Genomic DNA, 12,182 nt, shown 5'->3' with positions numbered 1-12,182 from the left:
GTTGGCCTGAAAGCTGGCAGGGCGAGGCCATCACTCGGGACCTTACCTTTCTTGAGGTTTTTTCCCCCCATAGTGGTGGCTGTGCACATTTGGACTAATGAATTTCATGATTGCCGGGTGTGCTTTAGGACAGACAATCAAGCAGTGGTGAACGTCCTGGCCAAACAGTCTTTGCATTCTGAGAGGGTTTCTGGTTTGCTTCGCGCATTCATGCTGCTGTGCCTCAAATTTAATATTATTTTCTCTGCCAAATTCATCCCAGGCATTAATAATGACATAGAGCACTCTTTATCTCGATTTCAGATGGACCGCTTCCGGTCATTAGCACCTCAGACTCACCTGCTGCCAGAACCTTTCCCGGACCACCTTTGGAACCCTGGAAGCATGTAGTTATCAAGGGAGTATTGGCCTCTGTGGCACCTTACACTCTCAGGTCGTATAAAAAAGCCTGGTGTGATTTCTTGGAATTTCAGTTTAAGGAGATAGCTCTCACGCATGGTATTCCCCCCACTACTGATCATGCTCTGCAGTACTTGGCACATCTGCATAACTTAGGGCATGCTGCAAAAACTTTTAAAAATCACATTGCTGCAATTACGTTCTTTAGCAAATCGGCATTTTCATTTGACCCTTGCACAGACTTTATTGTCCATAGAGCAACTGAGGGGTGGAGCAGGCTTCAACCCTCAAAAAAGGATGGCAGAAGGCCAATAACTTTTGGCCTTCTCTCTTTGATACGCAGAAAACTTAGGTCCATTTGCTGGTCAAAATATGAAGCACGATTATTTTCTGCTGCCTATGCTGTTGCTTTCTTTGGAGCCTTGAGAGTGGGGGAGGTTGTTGCAGAAACCCAATCAATTAGTACCTCACGGGGCCTGCTGTTAGAAGACATTCAGTTATCTAGCTCTGAGTTGGTGTTGCACATTCAGCGGTCAAAAATGGACCAGAATGGCAGGGGTGCCTTGATCAAGCTTGCAGCATCCAAACATCAGGGCCCTTGCCCGGTAAAAGACATCAGGAGATATTTGAGTCTCAGATCTGCCTGTGTGGGCCCTTTATTCATACATGAAGATGGTTCCCACTTGATGAGACACCAGTTCACGCGTGCCTTACGTAAGGCAATTGACGCCTGTGGTTTCCCAGCCAATGAATATGCTCCACACTCTTTTAGGATTGGAGCAGCCACTATGTCATCCCATTTATGCCTCCCGACAGATAGGATCAAGGAACTAGGTCGCTGGAAGTCAAATGCTTATAAGGGATACATTCACAAGAATCAGTAATTCTCAACTGCTGACCTGTATTTTCAAAATCCATAGTGCTCAAGCCTTACCTGTCTTTTCATTTTCTTATTTTACAGCTTCTCCAGGTCTCCAAATTTGGATCTGTGGTCATAGCATCGTTCATTGGGCCCGTGTGCGAGCGGTCAAGTGTGGCATCGGCAATGACCTTGGTCTGCCATCAGGTGTTCATGTTTCCTGAATTTTAAGATGCAGCATGCGTTGGGAAGAGTTTATACCAGTAGTGAAGGCAAATGCAGCATCTTTTGGTCCTCCCAACATCTTGATTATCCAGAAGGCAAGGGGAGAATGACTTTGATGAACTGGCTGTATTATTCCCAGAAACAACTGTGTTTTGGTCCTCCCTTCTAAAAAGAAGGGTGTGGCAGTCATAACCCTATAGCCATTGACAAATCCAGGAAACTTCTGAATTGTGCGGTGGCCTGCAAGCTGCTATATATGAATGGCCATGTGATTGCACACCCTGACATCCGATTCAGTGATGTGTTTCACTCAGGTGGCGGTTAGGCATTGGAATATGTGTGTTGTGTTGGAGGATTGGGTATGCGCCATCATCTACCCCTCCTCTTTTGGGTATTCCATTAAAGGAATCCGGCGGTCGTGGATCCTGTCCGATGCCCTGCTAGTGGCTAGGGCCATGGCATGACTCCCGGTGACATCACGGGGGAGCTTCCAGTTGTATTTGCATCAACAAGCTCCTCTCATTGGTTGTTAACCCCGATATGACTCCTGGCTGTGCGGGGTGGAGTCTTGTATTGCTGTTTCATCCAATGCCTAAGCCAATACTACTCATATGCTGTAACCAATAAAAGTTGTGGCCTAATTTTGCCCATTAACCTAAAATAATGTGTCTCTGTGTCTTATTATAATCCTATGCGGGTGGAGGATCCTCAACTCACAAAGTCTTATTCCAGAGGAACTCATCTTACCCCAAGGGCCATAAACTTTGCAAGAGTGCCAAAACTCTGGCCTGAGCGAATTTGAAAAAGTAGTTGGATGGGAGAACTTATTTGAACTCCAATATAAAATTGCCTCCCAAGCATTTTAGATGGAGGAAGCATTCGATTCCTAGTGAATGACAATGATTAATCAGAATTCAAGCCCATGCCAGCCTATAGGAAAAAAGCTGCACCTTCATACTGCATGCCAGTTCAAGCAAAGTTTGATAAGAGAGAAGTGCACCCAGAATGTATTCCTTGCATTGTTTGACACACATTCTCCTCCCTGTCGTTCACTGAGCAAACACGACCACATGAAAAAATCACAGATTCCATCATTTACAGCTTATAAGAATACGTAAATAAAAATGGTTCTTTGTGCTCTTCCAAGAGTTTAGCAGCACCCATTCTTTGGATCTCAAACTGTAACCAGACTCTGATATTTATAAACCATCACAATATAATTTAGTACAGCTTGAGTCACCCAGTCCTATTCTCAGCAAGCAGTAGGTGTGCCAGGATGCATCTCTGCTTTCAAAATAAAAACTGCCTCTTCTAAGTCTTAAGGGTATGGATGAGTAGAAAGGTGTATCACAAAATCTGAAGATGTGTGAATTTTGATGGATGAACTGCAGCTGTGTTTCTGTTCACATACCGTTTCAGGAAGTTGAAATTAGGTGGACTTGCATTAAAACATTATTCAGATTTCTCCCCATTCCTGCTCTGCAGTATTATTACTGTCTGCCTGGCAACTAAAGCTGATGGATAAAGGACCTAGGAAACCAACATCTATCAGCCAGGAATGGCTTGTAGGGACACTGAAACATCTATCACTCCAGCATATGAAGTCAGTATCATTAGGAAACAGAACTGAGATTTGCCATAATTTGAAATAAAAAACCCCTGCAACCATAAAATAAACTGCGATTTCACAATCTCAGGGGTGCTGTATAAAAAAACCCCTGTCGTTTCATGGGGGAAGAGCTGAGGTAGGGGGAGTTAGACAAAGTTGTGGAGCTGCCCAAGCCCAAGTGGTTTGCGTGGGCAGGCAGAGTCCCCCCAACCCCAGGCGACCCCCGAGCGGAATAATGACTCAAGACAACGTGCTATGGGATTAAAATTGGCCACAACTTTATTAAGTTTCAGGTGTAGGGAGACCTTGGCTCAGGCATTGGGCATTTATCCTTCTCAATCCCCAGCCGGGGATCTGGGACACTTTAGGATTATCCAGAATATGTGGGGGGTGGGTTGGCTCTGGAGAACATATGTTCAAGCAGAGAGCCCACCCCCTGTTTCACCACTGTTGGGGGGGGGAGAGCAATGAGAACCTCTCGGTGTATGGCCAATGCCTCCCCTCAAGACCGCTTTAACGGGGAACCCTGGTATCACTGCCACAAGGGAGGCGTGGGTCACCGCTTCACACCCCACACCATTTAGGAAGATAGACTAAAGGATTCTGCCCAAGGCCTGAAACCGCCACCCAAGGCCGCAAAATCGCGGTCTTGTCGCCACTGCCGCTTTAGAGGTAAGATTCACCTTCTGTTGTGTGGGCAGGATGGCCCCTCCCCTTACCTGGCCAATCCCCTGGCAACGCCTCCCAAGGTGAGATTGGGTGATTGGTGAGGTAGGTGGAGACCTCCAGGTATCCAGCCTAGGGAGGATGAAGCCAGCCCAAACTACCAGGAGTCGCACTGGGATCTGGGGGTCTGCGTGTAACCATGCAAAAGGTGCCCCCATTTGATGTCAGGAGCGGTCATTGCAGGACAAATTTGGACAGTTTAGCAAGGAAAACACAGGAAGCCATCAAGTACATTTTCTATGCAAAGGTATTCCTGAAAACATTAGCTTTAGTTGATAAACAAAAACAAAATGAGCCGTTTCTGCATGTGGCATTGTGTACTGGGAAGTAGCTTTCATGGAATTATGACTAAAATGACTGGGAGCTGTCCATCTTGATGTGGACTCTGAAAATCCTTCAAAATCTTTGAAGGGTGGGAAAGATTGCTGCCAATATATTGGATTTGAAAGTTTATTCTTGGACATGAGTCATATTTGATCTCAGATAAGCTGTGTGCAAATGAAAAAGGTTGCTACTTTTCTTGGATAGATTTCTAAAACAACCAGTGCTAATTATTTAGTAAGTTTTATTAAAACAAATAGGGACTATTTTGGAGTTAAAGCTGGTGTTATTGGGGTGTAAATCAGTGCAGGCATGTGTGTACAAATAGACATCCATTGGTGAATCTCAGGTCTCTCTTACCATTTGAGCCCATTTTCTACTAGTGGACCAGACGTAATACTGCATTTATTTCTTAAACGGACAAAGACCACTGTTGATATTGGCTGTTGCTTGTGCAAAGAAACAAGTTCTTCCCCTGTTATTCTTTACATTATCGGCCTCTATGCACTTGTGTTACCTTTCTTTTCTTGCATAACATGCCAGGAATGATTTACTAAGGAGGAGCCATCAATTTAATCAAACTCTTATTAGCTAATGAAATTCTATAAAGCAGTTTCCTTGAGAGCCCTGAACGTGAGCCTTGAAAAGCTGAAATACTCCAAGCTGCAAAAGAGATCACTCTCTCCCTCTCTCTCCCACACTTTTCGACTCTAAAAACAAAAGGTAGGTAAGTTTTCTTGTAATTTAAACTTTCCAGGGAAAGGCAGGACTACTAAATGACAAACAACTAATCTACTCTTTCTTGCAAGAGTTCTGAGGGGCAACAAGATGCATGAAAACTCTTGTCACAGTTCATATTCTTTTCTGGTGTCACACAGAGTGCACCACTTGTGCTACCAGAGATTAAAAGTTTTTTTAAGGGGACTGAATGTGAACTCCAATTGTGCAAGCAGAACCCTGCTCATTTATATATTGGAAAATCAACCAGAGTATTTTTCTTGTTACTATTTTGTACATATAATGTTTTCCACTAAAAGATTGTTGCATTTCTTAGCAATGACACACAAGACTTATATAGAGAGTTAAAGTGATTTTCAGGCTTCATGGCACTTTATTTCTTTATCAATTATAAGCACTGACTATTGTTATTTCTTTTATTTACTTTATAAGCCATCCTTTCATCTAAAATATCACAAGGTGTTATATCTCGATTTGGTGCATCATATTATATATTATGAACTGAAATGTTCCAACAGGTATAAAAGACAAGCAACACACTGGCGACAACTTTGGTTTCCTCAGCACCCAATGGAGCCTAGAACTTTCTCCCATAACAATTCCCCGCCTCCTTATACCATGCACTGAGCCCACACTTACAAGTGCCTTCCTTGTCATACGCTACGTGAGAGGAGAGAAATTGGCGCAGGGAGGAGACAAAAAAAGCTATTTTGCTATTTTGGCAGTGGTTGTCTCAGTACTGGAACGCCTGCCCAATAGGGCCCATTGTATGTGTAGTCCACTCTCTGTATTATCATAGATGAAGCTGAGAGCAGCATTCCCTCCATGGAATGTCCTTGGGCACCACATTTCAGCAGCAGTTTCAGTCAGAGCTGGCAATGGAAGCCAGATGGGCATTGAGCAATATCTTTCTCTTTACCACCCTGTCTCTCTTTCCCCTCTTCGACATCCATTCAACCTCAAACATACACAGAGCCATGTGTCCCCTTCATCCAGCATCCACTCATTTTGCAAACACAAATGCATGCACTGTCTGTCGTCGAGAGAGTAGAACAGAAACAATCTCTCCTATGACCCCAGGAACAGTCAGAGGCTAACACTGAAAGGAAAACTGGTTTTGCCCTAGGCAGGCAAGAAAATATGTCATCCCAATTTGCGTGGACAGGCGGAGTCCCCAGATCCTGCACGGTCCCCCCGTCATGTGAATAACGACTCAAGACAACGTGCTATGGGATTAAATTGGCCACAACTTTATTAAATTTCAAATGTGGGTAGACCTTGGCTCAGGCATTGGGCGTTCTCCCTCCCCGGTCCCCAGCCGGGGACCTAGGGAGCATCAGGGTTATCCAGTGTGTGTGTGGGGGATGGGCCGGCTCTGGAGAACATATGTTCAAGCAGAGATGGCCGCCCCTGTAACGCCGCCGCCGCAGGAGGGAGCAATGACGACCTTTCGGTGTACGGCCAAAGCCTCCCTTCAGAAAACCCCTTTAACGGGGAACCCTGGTATCGCCGCCGCAAGAGGAAGATGGACAAAAGGATTCCGCCCAAGGCCTGATACCGCCAAAGTTGTGACGTTTTGCTACGGGAAAGGCGAAACCTGCCAATGCAGGGAAATTCCTTTCCGGCCCTTTAACAGCGACCTTAACGTAGCAGCGCCCGCATACCTGTGAAGAAAAGTTAACCTGCAAAACCTGTGAAGAAAAGTTAACCTGCAAAATAAGACCTTAACTGAGGGTGGGTAGGGTGGGAGAAGCTCTGGAGCCAAGTGTGGATTCCTAGGTAAGATCCTCCCTCTATTGTGTGGGCAGGTAATCCCTCCCCTACCTGGCCTGGTCTCCTTGGCAACGCTTCCCCCAGGTGGGATTGGACAACTGACTGAGGTAGGTGGAGACCTCCAGGTATCCCACCTGAGGGAAGGCAAAGCCAAGCCTATGCTGTTGGAGCCGCTCCAGATCTAGGGGCTGCACGCGTCCACGCAAAGGGCGCCCCCCATTTTAAGCGGGGAGCGGTCATTCTTGAAGCGGATCAAGAACTCAGGAGGAATTGGCAAGAGTTCCCAACAGACTTCAGTTTTTCATTTCCCCTGGATCCATTTACAGGGAGCACTTTTTGCTTCCTTCCCACCTCCCCTGAGTACTAGAATGAGTGTCTGAATAGCAACACTGATCAAACTATGATGCCAGGCAGCATAAAGTGAGGCCAAGGGCTGCTATTTTGCATGCTGCACACATGCACTGGTTTTGCCCTAGGCAGGCAAGAAAATATGTCATCCCAATTTCTTGAAGCGGATCAAGAACTCAGGAGGAATTGGCAAGAGTTCCCAACAGACTTCAGTTTTTCATTTCCCCTGGATCCATTTACAGGGAGCACTTTTTGCTTCCTTCCCACCTCCCCTGAGTACTAGAATGAGTGTCTGAATAGCAACACTGATCAAACTATGATGCCAGGCAGCATAAAGTGAGGCCAAGGGCTGCTATTTTGCATGCTGCACACATGCACTTGAGAAATAACTATGTCAGGGTGAGAGAGAAAAGCCTTATTGTGTGGGCAAAGCCAGCTTTGAGTTAAAAGAAGCACCATTAACAAAAACAAAAACAGACATAAAGTAGGAGGAAAAGAATGCTTTGTTGCCTCAGTGATGAGCCAAGTCTCTGTTCTAAGGTGTAAATGATGGACCTTTATGTTGCTCACCTGTGATGGAAGAGAAGCATGGGATTCTGCTATGAGATCTGCAAAAAGAGTAGGATTTCACAAAATGACACCTCTATTTCTTTGTGATTTCCCGTTGTTGCATAATAGAGGTAACTGCTCTCGTCTCTTTATTCTTATACAGGCAATGGAACCAGATGAAAAATATGTTTTCAAATACAAAGGATTTTATTTCCAGCCCGATTTGGTTTCAGTGGAGTACTTGGATACCCTGGAGGATTTTGAAATAAGAGACAGTGATGTATTTTTAGTCACTTATCCAAAGTCAGGTAAGAGTGCATTTTCATAGGATGAACTATGATTGCTATTCAACCATGATGGATACCCACATATATGTAAATAGTATCCATATTATACTAAGGCGAGTTTAAAACCAAATGCAAAATTGAGGTGAATATGGGTAGTGTAGAACTTACCTGGTTACATAAAGGAGAACCGGGTCATGTTTGTTTGTTTTTAAAAAATAGGAAATAATGTGTTTTCCACCGGTGTCAACCTGTTTGAGGTTTTGAAAACAACATAAATACACATCAAAAACATTCAAATTTGCTTGCTAAGGGTTTATTGTATTTACTGACTTTCAGGATTTTTTATGTGGTTGTAAAATAGCGTTTGTAAAATTCTATTCTTAAAAAGCTTTCATACTGTGTCTCTTTATTTCAGCATTTATCTGCTACAACTTTGCCAGTATCAGGGGGGCCATATCCAATGCAGTTGTGCCCCACATGCAATAACTTCCAGTTCCCCACCAGAATTTCCTTCACTCTTCTTTGGAGTATTTTGGAGAACCAGACAACCTTTTTTTATTATTATTCCCTGGACTTTGACAATCATATGTATAATGTGCTGCGAAGAATCTGGAATAGAGCTTTTGGTAGCTTTCTGAAAATTAAGGGAACTTATTTGCCAGTTTTGTTCTATCTTCCCAAATCCTCAAATTCTATGAAGCCTTTAGCTGAACTTCGCCTTTCTCATCCAAAATGGAAAGGAAGCCTTGGTCAATCTTCCTCAATCACCCATTGCTGCCCTTATTGCAGTGGTGGTCTGTGTAACACCAAACTTTAGTGCCCCCCACCTCCCACTTTCTATTTTATATCATAGTGGTAGCAACCTGTGCAGCCAGATCCCTAAATCTGCCTCTGCTTGCTGTGTTTCCCATTACTTCCTTCCTCTCCCTCATTTCTTGTCTTTAACAGTGTTGCAATTCAACAGTAAGCTCCTCGATGCTGAGACATGTTGTTCTCAGTTATTTCACTCTGTAAAGTACTAAGCACATTCATGACAATGAAAGAATGAAATAGGCTTATTCTCGTTTATAGGCACAATATGGACCCAAAATATTTTGAGCTTGATTTATCATGAAGGTCATCGAGATGGAACCGAAAAAGTCGACTTACTAGACAGGGCTCCGTGGCTGGAGTACAATATCCGCAATATGGATTATATCAGTCGTCCATCACCTCGCCTCTTTGCTTCCCATCTACCCTACTATTTAGTACCCAAAGGATTAAGGAACAGAAGAGCAAAAGTAGGAAACAGCACATTTATTATTTGATCATATTAAATGTTTGTCTTGCCTTCTTTGAATGAACATCTCAGTTTCCGTTAACATTTCTCCGTTTTTGAGGGCAGTTCATCCAGCTGCAATTCCTTTGTCCATATGAAAGAATAATGCTCTGTGCACCCTGAGCTTAGAATAATTCCCATGACTCCTAAACAGCAAAAATTTTATGCTCCATCTTAGTAAAGGTCTTGGAGGATGCCATCCAACACACTTAATAAGAATAAGTTCATTCAACACCATAGGATTGCTCTGTGCATGTGACATCCGTGTTCCAAAAGAGTATGAGGCTGCCAGGGCTATAAAGCAACTTGGAAGCACCAAGAATCCACAAGAATAGATATCTGAGATCCATCCATTTATTATTTTATGCATATATATCCCACTTCAACAACTTAGTTCCTGGCACATTTCACAACCAGAGAAATAACTACAGAAGCAAAACATAAGGGACAGTAGAAACAATAACATCAGCAATAGAATAGAATTTGTTGTTATTCCTGCAGGTTGTTTATGTGGCCAGAAACCCAAAGGATGTCATGGTTTCCTTTTATCATTTTTCCAAAATGGCAGTCAAATTTGAAGAGGTAGAAGATTTTGGAATTTTCATGGAGAGGTTTTTGGCTGGAAAGGGTAAGGAAGATTTGCTATTCTAAAATGAATCACTTTTGTCCCTTCATCTTTATCCTCTTTTGACAACAGATTAAAGAAATTCTCTTTGTGGTAAGGAACGTTTTCACAATGCCATGTCTGATGCCATAGGTTACTCTGAGGAAATTCCACATCCATGCATCACAAAGAGTCTCCAACTAAGACTCCAACTACACCATTTTATGCCACTGATGACTAGTGTCCATTGATGGTAGGGAATAGATCTAGCCAACGCCCAAAGGAAATCAGGTGGATTTATATTCTCTTTGCATCAGGATGCAGCAGCTACAAATTATTACAAGGTGAAGCCCCTAATCCTTAATCAAGTGTAGAGATTTGTGTCAAGTAATAACTAAGAAACCCTGACACGGTCTCTTAAATGTTGCAAGTATTAACTGCCACACCATATAAGGAAACTGGCAGTGTGGGAAGGAAGGGAGCTGGAGGAAGGCCCACCTACCACTCTCTCATCACACTGGGATGGGAAGCACAGCAGGAAGCCTTAAAATGCAGAACTCTTCTGCAAATTCTTTCTCTGAGAAAGTGTTTGGTGAGGTTGGGTGGTATTAGTTCAGCTTCTGTTTAATGGTTTGTTCCACTGCTGGTTCTTAAAAGGATTCCTTTAAATTGTTTTGATGGTGTTTATACGTTTGTACTGCTCATCTCTGAATGTTTTTCAAAAAAAATCACCTGATCTACATTTTATTCCAACTCAACTTCTTTCTCATCAGTACTTGCAAGTTCATGGTTGGACCATGTGGAAGGCTGGTACACTCACAAGGATGACTTCAATATTCTATTTCTTACCTATGAAGAAATGAAGAAGGTAAGTTATCAAAATGCTATCCAGTCTGATATTAAGCATCCTTCAAAACTCTCCTTTACAAAATGGAGGAAGGAAGCAATATGATCGTTTAAGTGCCCTCTTGCTAGTTTCATTTCCTTTCTAAAGTTTTTTTTTAAAAAGATTAGTGGGCCATGGAATTAGGAGCACCTTTACAGACCCTAGACTGTGAATATTGTTCTGTAACTATTTCCCCACACTATAAATAAAGTGTCATGATCCCAAGCAAGATATTTCATTTCACAGGCCCTCTGATGCTGAGGAGAGATGTCGCAGAACCTCCCTTGTGTCCGCAACAGGGGCATTTATTTATTTACTTGTGGGCTCAATTGAAAGAGCTGCCCCAGAATATAGTGCATTCTGCATGGCTCATGGAATAAAAGCAACAATGAAAGTGTAATATAATATAAAATATAATAATATAATATAATATAATTAATATAATATAATATAATATAATATAATATAATATAATATAATATAATATAATAATATAATGCAATGGCAATTATTACAAACTAGGCAAAGAAACATGCAGGCTGCTTGTTTCCCTTGCTTGTTATCCTGCCTATTCCATGAGTTTTAGTCACTAGGCTGTCAGGTTTCTCTATTGTAAATGGCCTGGCATTAAAACCACGTTCCATTTCAGGATCTAAAAAGCTCTGTATTGAAACTATGCAACTTCCTGGGAAAGAGACTGACGGAAAAGGAGGTGGATGCTGTTGTGGATCAGGCTACATTTAATAAAATGAAAGCAGATCCCAGGGCAAACTATGAGTTCATGCCACTGGATATCCTGGACCACAGCAAAGGACCTTTTCTTCGCAAAGGTAAGTCAGTGGCAGTCCAACTGAATTGCCGGTGCTTGCAAAATCTCAAACTTTGATAGGCACCAAGAGATGGTGATTTCATTTTCCCAGTCTTCATGAAACTCTCAGTTTCTGGTGTTTCCTAATTTTAGAGTTGTTCTATTATGTACTTTCCCTGTTTTCCCCCTTCTTCTAAATATGTATATTTAAGGGTGGCATATTTGTCTTTCCAATCTAGAGTGTGGAAATTTTTTCACACTGAGGGACATATACCCAGCTAGGGATGGAATATTTCTGGAGTTATGGATATTTATTTGATCACCACAATGCCCTTTCTTTCTGTCTGCTTCCTGGGCCAGGCACTGTTGGAGACTGGAAGAACATGATGACAGTCGCACAAAGTGAAAGATTTGACAGTGTTTTTAAGAAGAGAATGGAAAAGCTGCCCTTCAAGTTCTGCTGGGACATCAATGAGGAATCATGAGTCTGCCTTCAGCCTGGAAGGATGAAATAAAGTGCACTGTATGCATTTAATCCAGGCCTATTTGTAAGAGTTAGTACAAAAAAAACAAACAAACCAAAAAACTTTCATATTGATGGGTTAATAGTTTCCTAAAGTTCGAAAATGAGCAATATTTTTTTTAAAAAAACACAATAAAATTACATTTGTACTGTCCACTTTTTCTCTTTCTACATTCCAACATGTCCTAATTTCTGACCCCATGTGCAAA

The 12,182-nt window shown here is 42.6% G+C and overlaps 2 protein-coding genes across 3 annotated transcripts in view; both read left to right on the top strand.

The window, feature by feature from the left end:
* The first annotated feature begins 4,695 nt into the window (after positions 1-4,695).
* The window catches only part of LOC308583619 (amine sulfotransferase-like), a 39,543-nt gene continuing 32,056 nt past the window's right edge, over positions 4,696-12,182 (top strand). Inside the window, exon 1 of the mRNA XM_081187795.1 lies at positions 4,696-4,862. The gene's annotated coding sequence lies outside the window, so the exon portion shown is untranslated. The remainder of the gene's footprint in view (positions 4,863-12,182) is intronic.
* Positions 4,764-11,985, top strand: LOC308583615 (amine sulfotransferase-like). Of its 2 annotated transcripts, none has more exons than XM_081187785.1 (7): positions 4,764-4,866; positions 7,711-7,855; positions 8,906-9,114; positions 9,654-9,780; positions 10,530-10,624; positions 11,292-11,472; positions 11,811-11,985. In XM_081187785.1, the coding sequence occupies exons 2-7, from the start codon at positions 7,714-7,716 to the stop codon at positions 11,933-11,935; spliced, it is 879 nt and encodes a 292-aa protein (XP_081043911.1). In that variant the 5' UTR covers positions 4,764-4,866; positions 7,711-7,713; the 3' UTR covers positions 11,936-11,985. The 2 variants fall into 2 exon arrangements, with proteins under 2 accessions (XP_081043911.1, XP_081043910.1); XM_081187784.1 differs by lacking the exon at positions 4,764-4,866 and adding an exon at positions 7,498-7,617.

The sequence above is a fragment of the Podarcis bocagei genome (genome assembly GCF_964188305.1).
Source record: "Podarcis bocagei genome assembly, chromosome: 3".
Lineage (NCBI taxonomy): Eukaryota > Metazoa > Chordata > Lepidosauria > Squamata > Lacertidae > Podarcis > Podarcis bocagei.
This window is presented reverse-complemented; position numbering and strand designations above follow the sequence as displayed.